The sequence below is a fragment of the Pararge aegeria genome, chromosome 14 (genome assembly GCF_905163445.1).
Source record: "Pararge aegeria chromosome 14, ilParAegt1.1, whole genome shotgun sequence".
NCBI lineage: Eukaryota > Metazoa > Arthropoda > Insecta > Lepidoptera > Nymphalidae > Pararge > Pararge aegeria.
Window position 1 is genome coordinate 6,306,431 of NC_053193.1, and position 16,229 is coordinate 6,322,659.

General features: G+C 35.1%; 1 protein-coding gene across 2 annotated transcripts in view; it reads left to right on the forward strand.

The window, feature by feature from the left end:
* The window catches only part of LOC120629085 (extracellular serine/threonine protein CG31145), a 105,208-nt gene that overhangs the window by 57,303 nt on the left and 31,676 nt on the right, over positions 1-16,229 (forward strand). For both annotated transcript variants that reach the window (XM_039897829.1, XM_039897830.1), the window contains one exon: positions 12,141-12,485. In XM_039897829.1, coding sequence (XP_039753763.1) covers positions 12,277-12,485 — 209 coding nt within the window. In that variant the 5' untranslated portion in view covers positions 12,141-12,276. The remainder of the gene's footprint in view (positions 1-12,140; positions 12,486-16,229) is intronic.

Here is a 16,229-nt window from a genome sequence, read left to right on the forward strand (position 1 = left end):
GTCTAAAATTATTGATTTAAAAAATCCTATTATAATATTAAGGATTACATGTATGTTATAATATTAAGGATTACATGTAACTTCAGAGCTCAATATAAACTAGACTGTGAGATGGGCATAACAAAAAACAAATCTGGCTAAGTTTGTTGTGGGCTCTTCTCTGGTAATACTAACATTATTGCAACAATGCTGCTTTCCGGCAGAAATAAGCATGATGGTAGGTACTTTCCCGGACAAAAAGCTCTTCTACTACTGCAAACACACAACAAAAATACAAAATAAAATATATCGATCAGCAAAGTTATACAATGATGTTATTTTTGCTTTTTCAATTAAAGCAGCAGCTTTCATTTCGTGCTGATTCGGTTGTATCTCATAAATGTTATGTAATCTACAAACCTAATTGAATGTGATATCCTTTTCACACTGCTATTTAAACCTGCCACTATAGAGATCAGCACAATAAATTTTAATTGCATATTAAATTCTCTAGCCTCTATGTATTATATAACTCTTATACACACTAACAATAGCCTTTTACTTCTTAAAATTAGGGCTATGCTTTAATCTCAAATTCTACTCAACAGATTTTTTATAAAATAGCGCATGCAGCGTACGTTCAATATTCTTAGCAATTGCAATTTGCAATGATTTCGTTCTCTCAGTGATGGTAGTAATTCCAATAACTCTTATAAATTTCTATTGCAATTCTATAATAGCAAATGCTAAAACATATTTTTATATGATTTAAAATGTGCAATTTCAAGACGGTAAATTTTTAACTCTAACCTTTGCTAAAACACTGAGCGCGACCTTAAACTCTATCACTATTGTTTCTCGTGTAGAAACAAATTAAGTGTAAGTTTGCCATTAGGTCTTTGTAGTCTTTAAGCGAGGCTTTATAGCATGCTTTTTAGAATTCTAAATAGAGTACTTAAATTATTTTATGATAGTAGACCACTCTACTTTATGATAGTAGTAGTAAGTATAGCCCGCACCATTAAAGAATAGATGTAAATTTTATAAATTTAAAATGCATATAAAAATTTTTTCGGAACACAGGAAAAAATATTTGCATTTAAAATTTATAAAATTGATAATTCCTCCAAGTGTAGGTAAAAACACTTATAAAATTATATAAAAATAGATGTAAATGCCGATGTCGAGGAATCGCAATCGTAATAAATATATTCACACTTCTGTGTTATGTGCGAATAAAATGGCACGACATCATCGGCATTTTATAAATTTATTCTTTAAGGACGCAGATTATACCTACTTTTATTTTACGAAGTGACGCGTACTTTACTTGTGTGTTACCAGAGTTGTACATGTATGTCTAAGCGTGGGCGTTCAGTATGCTTCCTGAGATAAAAGTACTATTTAGTAAACTATTTTACGAATAGACGTGGTCGGACGTGTTGCTATATTCTGTAATTCGAGGACAGCGTGGCTAGCGCAAGCTTAATATGTAGGTACCATAAAATGTTGTTATTTTGTCTATGTGAAAACTTTAAATATCATTAAATATGAAACAAAGTGTTTACGTGTATTAAATAATGCTATTGTTACAAACGGAAAGATACCGTCGTTATGAGTATAAAGGCGTTCATTATGCGAAAAAATGTCCTATTTCACAGTGATTTCTATGTTATTGTTTAGATTTTCTTTATCTGCGTATATTATTACATATGCGATTTTATTTAAGTAAACAAGAAATGTGACTTACTTTTCTCTTGACATAAAGACATTGTAGAATCCGTGTAAATTTAGTCAAATCCAAATCTATCTATAGCAATATTCAGTAAGCACGCAGCAACTTTCGCATTTACTAAGTAGAGAAGTAGGGATAAATCACCAAGACACATTCAAGACGGAAGTGTTTTCCATAGGCGGACAGTGATCGCAGTAGATAAAAGCACAGAGGACGCTGGTGCTCGTAATATTCCCTTAGTCGCTTCGTACGATTCCCGTGAGTAGACTAGTGGTGGTGACTATAGTATTCTGATTTGCTGTCACCACACGGCACAATAGTAGGGACACAGTAAACATGAATAGTGTCGAAGCTAAAACTAGACCTGTTGCGTCTAAATGGAGTTACAATTGTGATAGTTGGAATTATTAATTTTTTTTTTTAGTATATCAGATATACCTAAACGTTGTTTGTAATCACGAAATTATAATTTACGAAATCGTGTCGGAGTACCTGTTTCCTTTCTAAATGACTTTGTATACGTACGCATGATTATAGTTCACGTACGTATTTGTTGTTTGCACAATGTGCAGTTCACCTGTCGTTGCCCGTATGCACCCATGCATTAATGTCATTGAGCGCCCCCAGCGGTTTCGTCATCGCAAACCAAGGCCCCACTGGCCCCACCCGTTCAACTTCAATTGTGCAAGCGGTTTTTACAAATTTGGTATTGATGTTGTTAATATAATCGTTGTGTTATCTGCAACAGATCTTGTGTGTAATGTAACTGTATCAGTGCTATTGTTTTGTAACTACATACATATACAAGGATTACAATTTGGATAGGGGATAATATGCCAATGTGCTATTTCACTTTACGGTGTTCATTATCATTGTCATCATCAACTCTCTACAGCGCACTCATAATAAGAAAGCCTTAGGCAGTAGTCTAGCTGGCCAAATACAGAATATTAAACTTCTCACACAATTGACAACATTATGGAGAACTCTCAGGCAGGTTCTCCACTGTCTAATCCTTCACCATTGAAGCAAATTATATTTAATTGCTTTAAAGACACGTTACTCCGAAAAGATAGAAATGCGAGCTGGGGATCGAAATCCCCTCCCTAATATTTATTTATTTATTTTATTTAAACTCTTTTTTTGTACACCACTACACAGTTAGGAAAATAAAGGACGAATAGAGAGAAACACAAAAAACTGGAGTAGAATACAAAAGGCGGCCTTATCGCTTAAAAGCGATCTCTGCCAGGGAACTTTAGGATTAGGAGACAACAAGAGCGAGAACAAATAGGTGGTGTAAAAATATTATAAACCTACATTCAAATAACTACATACGAATACATAAACAAAATATACACAAATAATAACATAAAATAAAATATTTATAAATATTTAAATAATATAATTAATAATAATAACTAATAGTTAGTTGATAGGTTTTTAACATTCAATTTTAACATTCATAATAATAACGCCTTTCTAAAACAAATGAATAAGAACCAAAGAATTTTATAGGTAATTATATATTCTACAGTGTGAGTAACTAACCTTCTAAGATTTAGGTTACCAAGTTCAAGGATTGCTTGCCACACGTACTACACTAGCATTTTATGATTTTTACGGTTAATTAGATGAAATAATATTATGTCATCGTAAGTTGTCTGCATTTTGGTGACGTGGTTAGCTCGTTCGCCAACGGCTCAAGAAGCTATTGGCCAGATCAGCCTGGAGTAAGGAAATTTTCGCTATTCACCGCTATGCTAAAACGCCGCCCGCAAGGAGCAACTCTTATTACCTCTCTCCTGAGAGAGAGCAAGTCTGTGCCCAACAGTGGAACATTAATAGGCTGCTGGGGCTTATGTTGTAAACTGAGTCAACGTGGTATAGCCTACGTCCTACGTTACTTGTCATGATCACTTCAACCGATTGATGACCACTGCTTCAAAATGCACGGACCTGGGCCGCTTGTTTCCCGCGGCTCCCAACACTGCGTTTATTGGTGCGGGGTTGCAATTCCAGCACCTTGGGGCCCCAACGTCCATCAGTTTTGCCATGTAGTACTAAGTATACAAATGACTATGACTTCACTAAGTCATCTGTCGATTCCATAGTGCACTTTGGCATACAAAGTAATGACTAAGTATTAGATTGGTTTAAAATTTATTTTTATTCTTACTTTTGTATTTCATTGTTGATTCGTTACGCGAGCATTGAGCAAACGAGCTCCCGTAGATCTTACTCTACAATAGAAAACATAACAAAAGATATCCGAGAAATAAACATATGATGTAGTTGGATATGTAGAGACCAGAGGAACATAAGCGCTAGGAGCACGCAATGATCACTTTAGTCATTGAGGAGATAAACAATGGTAGAACTACTGCTATTATATAGCTAACATCTTGATCACATACATTATCCTAATACATAGTGAGTTCTTTCTGTTATAAAGGATGATCCATTGAGTATCTAAAACTAAACAAAAAGATGATAAGAATACTAAGGAAATTATTAAAAAGAAATAATACTGAACACAAACTATCTTATTAATATGTTCGTTTTAGAGAGGGCAAAATTGAATGGGAAAAAGATTCCATACTTATATGTAAATACATAAAAGTCAAGCTAGGTACGGAATGTTAAAAATAGATGTTACTAAAACGGGGTAAACTTAATTTCATTGCCTGTAATGAATTGTGAAACAACTTAAAGATAAAAGTTATAAGATTAATTAAAATTTTGCTTGGGTAACTTGCAAATGTCGTCGTGCCAGATGTCAACGTCGGAATTATTATTGGCAAAGTTGTAGTTAATACAGATTCTATATGTCACGTTATATTTTTATCTCACGTTGTTTATGTATCTATTATATCACGTTCTTGTCTGACCTGACCTTCTTTCTGATTCTTGAATGATATTTAGTTATTATAAAAACCGTCCTGCGCAAAAATTCGTAAAAAAAATCTATACTAATTTCTGAGACAAAATCTAACTATTATGGTTGCCGATAGTTTGGTAATTTAGTAGTTATAATGTCAGCCACATAAACTAAGCCTGTATATAAATAGATATATATAATACTTCCTGATATCCCTAATAATAATTAAATGCGAAAGTGAGTTTGCTGGGTTTTCTTCTTTGCACGACGCAATATTGCTAAATGGTAGCCCAGTATTAAGGACAGCTAGGTGTTAGGTTCAGCCTATTTTTGGAGAGATTTTGGAGATTACAGGTTCGATCCTCGCAAGAACCTCTAACTTTTTCAAGTTGCGTGCGTTTTGAGAAGAAAGGTGTCCGAAGGAAAACATCGTGAAGAATCCTGCATGACAGCATGCGCCATATTCTGTAAGTTGTCTGTCTACCCGCAATAATTATCCAGCACAAATTCTTCTCATTCTGAGAGGAATCAGTTTCCTGCTCTGGGTTGGTTATAAATTATTGATGACGTTGACTGTAACTTTGTATTAAAAGCATTGGTTAGGTAGTAGGGCGTTAAAGCTGTTGGCTGATTTAAATGAATAAAGTGTACGCACTAAATATCCAAGACAGTTATTTCATGCACCTACACATTCTAAGTAATGGATACTTGTGTAAATAAATGGAGCATTAATTAAAATATTCACTGATGTATTCATTATTACAAACTGAATGAAGAATTCAATATAGCGACCGGTTGTCCGGAACCGGCGTGGTGTCATCATCATTATTAGCATGCGAACGATTTGAATTTAATATAACACCGTACCTAAGTTAGAACTTCAATCATTGTTATGTTTTAATTAGCTTTGTACAAAATTATTTAATACGGCTTTCTGTTCACGCCATAAACTACGAGTAACATGACATACCAAGAGTCGCGTTGTCGTTATTATTCACTGTTCTATGACAATTGCGGCGACATCCAATTTTTCCATAGCACTAATTAACCTGTTTCAAGTTACCTACGAACTTATATAAATTAACGAGGGTACCGTATGCGCAAATTGGATAATTGGAGTCTTTTTGTGCAACGCTATCATACTCATATGCGAGTCTGAAGCGTCTCACTACCGTGAATTTGAACATCGACTACTAGTTGTTTCAAACTCGATTGTATTGATTTTGTTACGTCATTATTTCTCTAGTAGTTTGCATGTACTAATTAATAAGTACTTTCTCGCTACTATATTATATAGGGAACGGTATACAAAGTTTATACTTAGTCATTTTATTTTACTTGCACTTACCTAAAATTGTTGTACAAAATATTTATTTCTTGCTTTTTACTTGTTTCAAAGTCGTTTTTTTCGGTTTCTTTTAAATAAGGCTACGCAAATCTCCTATAGGTATAAGCGTTGTATACTTACGTCGATACGTAGCGGTCGCGCAGATTTATAGTTAATGCAACGCGACACTTGATGATTGCCTCAGAGTTAATACAATCTTGATATACAATTCAAACTATTTTTAATTTTAGCTAATTGTTTTCACCGAAAGAAAATAAATCGTAGTAAAGTTTTGATACACTTCACATCATGATTAGCAAAAAGTAGCACCTACAAGAAAGTATCACTACTAAAAAGTACCATATTAAAAAAAAATATCTAACCTGATAAATTAATGCCTTTTTAGAATACTCTTTGAACTTTTAAATATACAAAGAAGGATATTTCTCCACCTCAGTATAAAATTTAATATAAAATAATTGATACGCCATCTTGATAATCGCTACAACTTTTTCTGCGACAATCTTGGCCAGCAAATATCGCGCGAATAGTATCGGGGATTAATGCACATAATGTGGGTCGCCGACTTTGTAAAAACCTCTATGAATTTGTTCTGCGGTAGTCGCTTCGAGACTAAAATTATCGGGTATCGAAGATTTACGTAGCCTTGTGTACGAAGGGCCTAAAAGTCACATGCGTTAGAAATGTGTAACTGTTAACCAATAGTAGGGCTCCAGATTTATAACGTAGCTTTTTTGTCGTCGTATATTGTTTTGGATTGCGAACAGATAAATCAATTTCGTTCTTTTTTCGATCGCAAACTGATGTTACAAACTGTTATTTTTGTTTTTTTCCGTTTGGGTTGCATTTAGAAATATGACAGGCAAATCTGGTTTTGATTATTCGTACCTATCTACCTATCACTTCTCGATGTCTTTATTCGTATGTTCTCGACGATGACTTAACTCATATGTTGTCGAAAAATGTGCTTTATATTTTTTTAGGGTTATCTTATCATCAGATGATACGACTTTATGTCAGTAGTAACATTTCCTAACAATTTATCATGCGTTTCAACATCTTTAGAAAACCACTTACGAAAATCTTTTTAACGGTAAGTGAAAAACATATTTGCGTCAGAAAGCAAGGTCTGGAAAACACCATTACCTTGCCAACCGCTTTAAATGAAAATTAGGCGTGTTAGAAGATTATGGGAAGAAATTATTATTGTAGAGTAGGTATTCTATCTTGTCACAAAATTTGTTTGCATTGACAGAAATAAATTGTAATTATATTGTGATTTTATTATCCTTACTAATATTTTAATTTCGAAATATTGTCTATCTGTTTATACCTATTTTCGTAGAGATGCGCATTATAGAGATGGGCATAGGGAATAGCTTTTTATCTTGATAAAACACTTAAGAACCGTTCTTTCGCGATAAAAAAAATTGTTTTGTTGTTTATGTATTGCTTAGAATTTTGCATTAAGATACCTTTCATCCCGGTGATATTTTTAGCAGATAATGAAATAATATAAATTTAATCATTTGTAAATTGAGATAGGCACTGAAATCAACGAAATTATTATTATCATTTATCATCTTGAATCTATCGACCTTTCACGTGACATGAGACGAATCTCACTTGGTATCATCTCTGCCTTTAAACATTCAGTCCTGAATGTTTTTCCCAAACAAACATGGCTTTTTTAGAGCGTGTTTTTTACCTCAGAACGCTCCAATATTATTATATGTTCGTGTTTACATCTGATGCCGTACAGTGGTTTAGGTAAAATTCTTTTCAAAGGTAACATTTTAGTGTTTTACATCTATCTCTATTGTTAACGTGGTCCTTGTAGTGTTTTACCTTAGAAGGATCTAATTTTCGACGAAAATGCGAAGGTTCCGCGGACGTTTTTTCAGATCCACGATAAAGTCCGACATTTTTTTGGTTTTTATACTCTTATGATCACCGCACTCGAAAAGCAGTTCTCTTAATTTTACCAAAATAAAATATACTCTATGTTACAATTACTCTCTATGTTACTTTTTGGTAAAATAAATTTGTGATCGCTGAAGTATTTAATAAAATCATTTAATAGTTTACGGAGTTTGTCGCTTTTTATTAATCTACTACAAGTTAGCTCTTTTACCTGATGGTAAATGATTATGCAGGTAGAGATGGCAGGATATGGTAGTTATATTTAACTCATTTATTCATTCATTTATCGGTTTCTAATACGTATCGTATAACCAGTAGCGTGCACTTCATACATGCACAAAAGCACTGCATACCCAAATTATTTTATATAAGTCGTATTGGAGGGGAATTTTTCCATTCCATGTAATGTACCTGCTTTATGCATACCCTGGTCACAAACCCTGTGCACGCCACTGCGTATAACCTGAAAGTATAAAAGTGCACGGCTTTTTCGGTAGAACGGTAACTGTAATATGGATTCACGAGATCCTCCCACAAACATTAGGCTAGCATATGTCACTGCGTCAGGGGGTCAACAAAAGCAAATAAATCTTTCCTCTTTTTAATATTAGTGTAGATTGATCTCATCGATACCCGCTTGAATTGCCATCTCTTTCTAGATGTACGAAAATTAATGAAGCTATCATTCTCACATATTGCGTCAAAGGTTAGTATACCGAACGATTTCTTGGACAGCACGTTTATCAATTTTACAATGTTGCAAACTTACTCGTGTCAATTTAATCTACATGCGCTGAGCCTGTGTTTTTGAATGCTACTAGCAGGTGTTCAGAACCTTGTGGCCGCAGGCATCATACCGCAAATCGAGCAGTTATCCGAAAGCCTTCCGGTGTTCTAAACAGAAACCAAAGCTTATTATAGTTAGAGAAAGTTGGGGGTACATGGAGGACAGCACAATATAGTCTGTTTTCTATACTAGTAAAAGTAATATTATAAATGGTTAAGTGTCTGTTTGTTACTTATGGTCGACGCAACTAATATTTAATCATGACAACATTTCGGCGCAACCACAGGCAGCTGCCAAAATAAGACAATTTCGGGAGACAAACGTAGGACTTTTATTTCAAAAATGCGACTGCAGACCGGCACGATGGATTAACATAGAACGTACACAGTCACAGAGTTAACAGCAAAACCTATCTTGACAACATTCGAATAGATTTAGATTTGATTTTAGTTCGTTGTATCCTAGAGCAGCCCGGGAAAGTAAACGGTTTTTGCGGGATTCTTAAAAACCAGAATAAAAGCGGACCAAGTCGCGGGCACCATCTAATAAAAAAAATATAATGTTGTTCATAATATAAAATTGCTGACCCGATGTTTGGAAAATAAAAGCCATTCTTGGCTTTGACTTCCCTTGGAGAGAAACTTGGGAGGATTGTTCCTATACTAAATAAACGTGGAGGAGGTATTCTTAGTTATTAAGCTTATCCCGTAAGTCTTGTATTACACTACTCAGTTAAGCGATAATTTTAATTATGAGTCAGTATGGCCAGCACAAACACTGCCGCAAAGTAATACAATATTTTATTGTTATGTTCCTTTTGATTTAATATTTTTACAGGGTAATTCCTTATGAAATATACTTATATAACAGTATTCCGTAATTCCATATAGTGCCCATTAAGATTGATGACTGAAAACGAAAAGTGTTGAATACCCCTGGATTGAATATCTGCTAGCTACATCAGTTATTTTACACTCGGTTAGTTACGCAGAATAGTAGCGATCCTATTTCTTTGTGTCAGCAAATTAAACTTGTGTCAACAATACCTATTACAGCTCAACTTACCTACTCGGGCTGCGATAACGTACCTATTTGTGCTAATTTCTAAAACGACGGTTCTTATTTGAACTGTATGTAAAATATTCTATTTTTTCATTGTGGTAAAACTTTATGGCTATTTCCGTTCTGTGGAACCACTGGCCCAGGACCGGACGAATTTCCTCTATGGGGCGTTTGCCATAGACATCCGCCGGGCTCGGCTCTCCAGCAGGCTTTCTTCTCTAACATGATGCGTCTAAGGGTGCGCCGTCGTTTCCGTCTAAAGCTACAAGGAGGAGTTCCTGCCAAGACGCAGGCAGTTGCAAAGACAAAAGGAGGCCCGGCAGCTCCGGTTGGCCACCAAACTTTGTAGCCCCTGCCGAAGGGCGTTTGTTCACCCCAGGATTTCGCCGCGCCAAAACCGTAACATCGCTATGCTCATTACAACTCCTAATAAAAGACGGCATGGGGCTCCAGGGCCCGCCGACAGGAGCCACCAACCCGTTCCACCAAAAAGAACAGCCTCCTCTTAGGGAGGGCCACTTTGAGCCTCGATATATATATGTACCTACGTACTTATATTTATGTTCCATATCTATAAATCTAGTAAAGCCTTTATTGGGAAATTCACCCAGACGAGAGAGGAATCACTGCGACTGAGGTATCACAAACACTACACACGCCTTTGTAAAACTATCGAAGAATATGTTCTAAAATCAAAAGTGACGGCCAAGATGGTTGCTTATCACATATTATAAATTAGGCGATTCCTTAATGCCACCGTTTGGTTTTCCTAAATCTATGGGAATTACAAGTGAGTAAAGCCGAAGGCAATAACTGGTTACAGCATAAAACGTCCTGCAGTTGTAATTACACAATGAACAGACCCAAGTCGTTACTCTCTCTTGCATAATCGGTTAACCTCGTGATCGTGAGTAAACGTTAGTGAACTCTGTAATAGCGGTTCAAACGACATAGTATTTCTTATGAATTGCCCTTTGTAGTGTACCTACTGGTTACCTACAAGATGGTAAATCTACTGCGGGGCATTGTGGGTAAGAGCCTGAAACAACTTGGCACCAAATAATTTTTTGTCACTTTTAGAACAGAAATTGGAGCAAGAAGGTTAATCTTATAGGTTTAGAGCCTAGTCCACCACGCTGGTCCAGTGCGGCTTAGTGGACCCCACACACCTTTGAGGACATAATGGAGAGCTCTTAGACATACAGGTGTCCTCACGATGTTCTACTTTATCGTTAAAGAAAGTCATATTTTAGTTGCTTAAACTCACATAACTTAGAGAAAAGTTAGAGGTACGTGCTGTGAACTCGGCACCCCAAACGTGCTGTGATTCAAACCCCGAAAGTGAAACCAAAGCCATCAAATCACTAGGCTATCCACGCTTCAGTTAATAATTAATATTATTGACAACAATAATTACAAAAGGTTTAATACCATTTACTTAATTGAGTATGAATATAACAATACCGAGAATCTCTTATTTGTCATTAGGATTTTGGTACCTAGGAACAATTATCGAAAACAACAGTAAGCTTCACTATCTAATCTCGTGTACATAGACAGTTGTTTTGGATTTAGTTATCGCGTCTGCGTTTACCATCAATCACCTCGGTACCCTTAGCACACATTTCGTACGCTCGAAATTATGAGTCGTTTTCGATTATCGAATCACTGTAGCAGCCGAGTAAAATTGAACTTCGAAAATCAAATTCGTCTACACTTTTACACCGAAGGTTCTTGGCGGAACGGTTGTAAAATAAAAATTAGTAGCTCAAAACTTGAACTAATGGGAAATTAGGTTTATTTTTACAATGACGTTATAGTGTAAAGATACCCGAAAACAACTCTACAATTGTGATCGTGCAAAGCTTATACAAATAGGGTTAGAAGTTGACAAGACCGGACTGAGGTAAATCCAGAGGGATTTTTTTGTATATGCGCAAATAACTCCGGGAGCTAACGTCACACCGGCCAAGTCAAGTTATATCAAGCGACCGTGCTAAGGGTACCCGTACTCTTAGTACAACTTTTGTACGCTCGCAATAATGTAGTCGTTTTCGAATATCGAAACGTTATTAGGTACATTAAAGTTTAGTGGACCTTATTCAATTGAAGTTATTAAATCTGTTAGCTCTGCACAGAGAGCTGCCTGAACAACTAATGTGTAAAAATTTGAGTTGAGTTACAACTCATGGTCCACTTCACTGTGTTATCCGTTTATGTGTTATGTGTGTACCAACGTTCTTGGTGGAACGATTGTAAACTAAAAAAATGTAGTATAGAATTTTCGACTCTAATACTAGTGTCATTAGTTTTATTTTTCTTTGAAGTTATATTGTTTTGATGCTTGAAAACGTGTCTATGTTGGTGAGCATATAAATCCTATACTAAGGGTATTATTTGCCTGATAAGGTGAATTTTGTTGCAGTGCGAACGGGTGGGCTGTACGGTGGCGACGGTGGCGTGGGCCATGCGCGCGCGCAGCTAAGCGCTCGCCGACCCCCGAGAATGAGCGTGCGCTTGCGGGCAGTGCGCCTGCGCAACGCCGCTCGACCGCGCGCACCATGCTCAACATGAAGCTAAAAGAGCGCCTCGCGCTAGCTCTCAGCGCCTTCCTCGTTCTCTTCACACTGATGCTCGTAGTCGACCTACAGATGGACTATGGAATATCCGGACACAGAATCCCGTTGCATGGGAGGGTCAAAATCGGAGACGACACGGACAAAGGACGATCTGCGTACATTGAATTTCGAAAAAGGTTCCTTCAGAAAAGGTGAGAGTGCCGTGGTTTTTGTTTAAGTTTAATATAGTGTTTGTGTTTGGATATTTTTGGACGAATTGCGGTATGTATTTTTTATTTAGTAGTTACTTATTATAATATACATATTTAAAGTTTGACTGACTATGTATTCGGCGTATATTTCTGAAATTGTCAGTTATTCCTTGTTTTGAATCGTCTATCTTATCAGAAATACGTTGGCCTTTGATATCGGTCACAGTTAAATAATTAAGAATGGCATTTCTCTAAGAAATAATAAGTAGGTACATCTTACCTAATAGTGAATCGTTAATAATTATAATGGACGAAATCAAACGACTTTGAAATGTTCCAAAATTACTTTGACTGGGATTTCGATATTTCTTGTTTAATTAATTATATTTGTTGCGAATAACAATAAATTAATTCTGGATTCTAGTCTTGAATTTTTGTGGTACTTAGTAGGTTACCTTAACCTATATGTGAGGGTAATATCGTGCCGTTATCATATTATGTTTGTGTGTTTGACAGCATCTCCTGAGATACTAAATTTAGGTAGGTAGGTACATACTTAGATATGTTTGCGTAGAACATTATTTGTCGCAAGTAATACTGATTATTAGTGGATTCTGGTCTAGAATTGTTTCTGTTTATAATATTAGTGGGCATTATCTTCCTGTTATCATATGTTTGCGTATTTCACAGCGTCTCCCGAGATAGTAAAACGTACATAAGTAGCGTAGCTACTTAGTTATGTTTTCGTAGAACATATTTTAATGACCTTAATTTGTAATTACTTAATTGTGCGTACCTATTAATATAATCAAAAAACCTTATAGCCTAATGGTTAGGATTTCAGGCTGCTTTTCGCGTAGACCGAGTTCGATCCCCGGCAAGTACTTCTAACTTTTCAAAGTTATGTGTGTTTCAGTCAATCGGATATCGCTTGCTTTAATACCTACCTATAATTTAAAAAAAAAAATGAAAAATAAATAACCGACTTTGTTGTACATCAAAAAAGAAAAAAGTTGATAATGAGAATAAAACGAAAAGTTTATTGAACACCAACAGTACAACTTGTTTTAATACATACATTAGGTAGGTATTGTCATTAGTCACAACAGAATTAATCGCCAGCGAACACACTAAGCTGAGTTTGTTTTGGTGCTAGCTAGATAGTCTTGATATGTCTGTTCTTTATACCGAAAAATCTCAAATGATATTGACGATAGTGTTACATTATAAGTATTACCTGTCGCTTAGTCAAGTCTACAACATTTTTAAGTCGGTGCCGAGTAAAATGTAGAAAATTGCGAGATATATATAGGTCATATACTTAAATAAATAATAATAAATGGATATACTACGACAATACACACATCGCCATATAGCCCCAAAGTAAGCTTGTGTTATGGGTACTAAGATAACTGATGAATATTTTTATGAATAATGTATATAAATTCTTATAATATACAAATAAACACCCAGACACTGAAAAACATTCATGTTCATCAAACAAACATTTTCCAATTGTGGGAATCGAACCCACAGCCTGTACTCAAGAACCAGGGACGCTGCCCACTGCGCCAATCGGCCGTCAAAAATATAGTTGCAATGAAAGTACCTACAAGTAATTTTCTATATTTTACTTGATATTCACATAACCTCCTTCTTTTTGTAAATAATAAATAAATAATATTAAGGTGTTTTTTTTTGCAATATCAAAATAGCAGATTTTTACTATTTGCATAATAAAATGTTTGTCGGTCTGTTACGACTAATCTCCAGAACGGTAGGTCCGGTTTTGAGGGGGCATTCACATGCAGGTAGGAGGATTAAACAGCATAGGAGGGAAATGGGGTTTGAAAGACTGTGAGAGTCCAAAGTTTTCCAAAGTTATCGACATTAAGTTCTTAAGTGTAACCGTAAAAGGATGCCGTCGTACTGACAAGATGTAAAATAAATAAATAAAACACTTTTACCCCCTCTCCCAAAAATTCGTGGTACAGACAGAAAGACAAAAATAAAAGAAATTACAGTTTTGGCTTCAGTATAGATATAAAGTGCCCTTAAAAAAATATTTAAAAAATATCTTCAAAGTTCATAATTCGATCCTTTACAGTTTTAATATATGTTTCGATAGAAGATTTAGAAAGAGTAGGTCTAAACCTTAAAAGGCGTGCATTCTTATGTTTTTCGATATTTCTTAGTAGATTTGCAGTATGGCAAACACGAATAGAGGTTCCATTAAAATTTTCCATTTCCATTTAACTAAACGTAGGTATCAACTTTAGTCTATTTTTAAACCAAACAAGTTATTAGGAATATTTTGTTATTGTAGTAAAAAACCACAATAAATAGATCTTATAAAAATAACTCGAAATAGATCTTATAAAAATAAATCCCTTCCCTTCTATGAATTCTTCAATAACGTTGTTTTATATGCCCATTCGATTAGTTGTAGTTATATAATACCAAAAATAGCATGGCATTTAAAGTCGAGTTTTAAACGACTATATTCTTTTACGATTTTATTAAGTACGAACGTCCCATCTATATTCCTTTTAACTTTATTTTAGATGAAAAGTAATGTAGATAAATAATAAATACTCGAAGCTAAGCATTTTCTACCTGCATATGTTTGTAGTTCGGTCTTTTTGTCCTTTAATCTCTCAAAGTATATTGCATAAATATTAACAACTTCTACATAAGGTAAGTATGCATACCTACTTAAGTCAAAGTCAAAGTCAAAAATATCTTTATTCAAGTAGGCCCACAGGTGGCACTTTTGATGCGTACATAAGAATTACACGGTAGTGAGATGATGGCGATAACCACATTCGTAAACTTAAAACTAAAGCTACGAGGGTTCCAAACGCGTCCCGGTCTAAGAAGAAGCCCACAACAAACTTAGCCGGGTGTTTTTTTTTTTTTTTGTTATCGCCATCTCACAATGTAATTTTAAATTATTAGAAGAGCAACCTGGTTAGAGCAATAATTTACACCCAAGCTTTTTTATCGTTTACGTAGTCCTTTATACTATAATAGGACTTTTCTATAAGCTTACGTTTAATACAAACTTTGAACTTTTTAAGAGACATCTCCAAGATGTCAATTGGTAGTTTATTGTAGAATTGTATGCAATTTCCTTTAAACGAATTATGAATTTTATGTAACCTAGTATATTGCACTGTAAGTTTATTCTTACTTCTAATGTTTAAATTATTGCAGTCACATTTTTTTTTAAATTTAGAAATGTTTTTATGGACGTACATTAAATTTTCAAATATGTACTGACTATACACTGTCATTATTTTAAAATCTTTAAATTTATCTCTCAATGACTCTCTCGGACCCATTTTGTAGATAGAACGAACAGCCCTCTTCTGCAGCACGAAAATAGTGCTAATATCAGCAGCATTACCCCAAAGTAAAATTCCATATGACATAATGCTGTGAAAGTAACTAAAATATACCAGTCTAGCAGTTTCTACGTCGGTCATATGGCGTATCTTCTTTACCGCATAGGCAGCAGAACTAAGCCTGTTCGATAAATTATTTACATGAGGGCCCCATTGAAGTTTAGAATCTAACGTTATTCCTAGAAAAACTGTCGTATCCTCCAGTTTCAGTTCCTCATTATTAAGTAGTACAGTGGTTTTCACGTGTTTAACATTAGGTAAAGTGAATTTTATACACTTGGTTTTTTTTCCGTTAAGAACCAAATTATTAGCTTCAAACCACTGTACCACTTTAGCG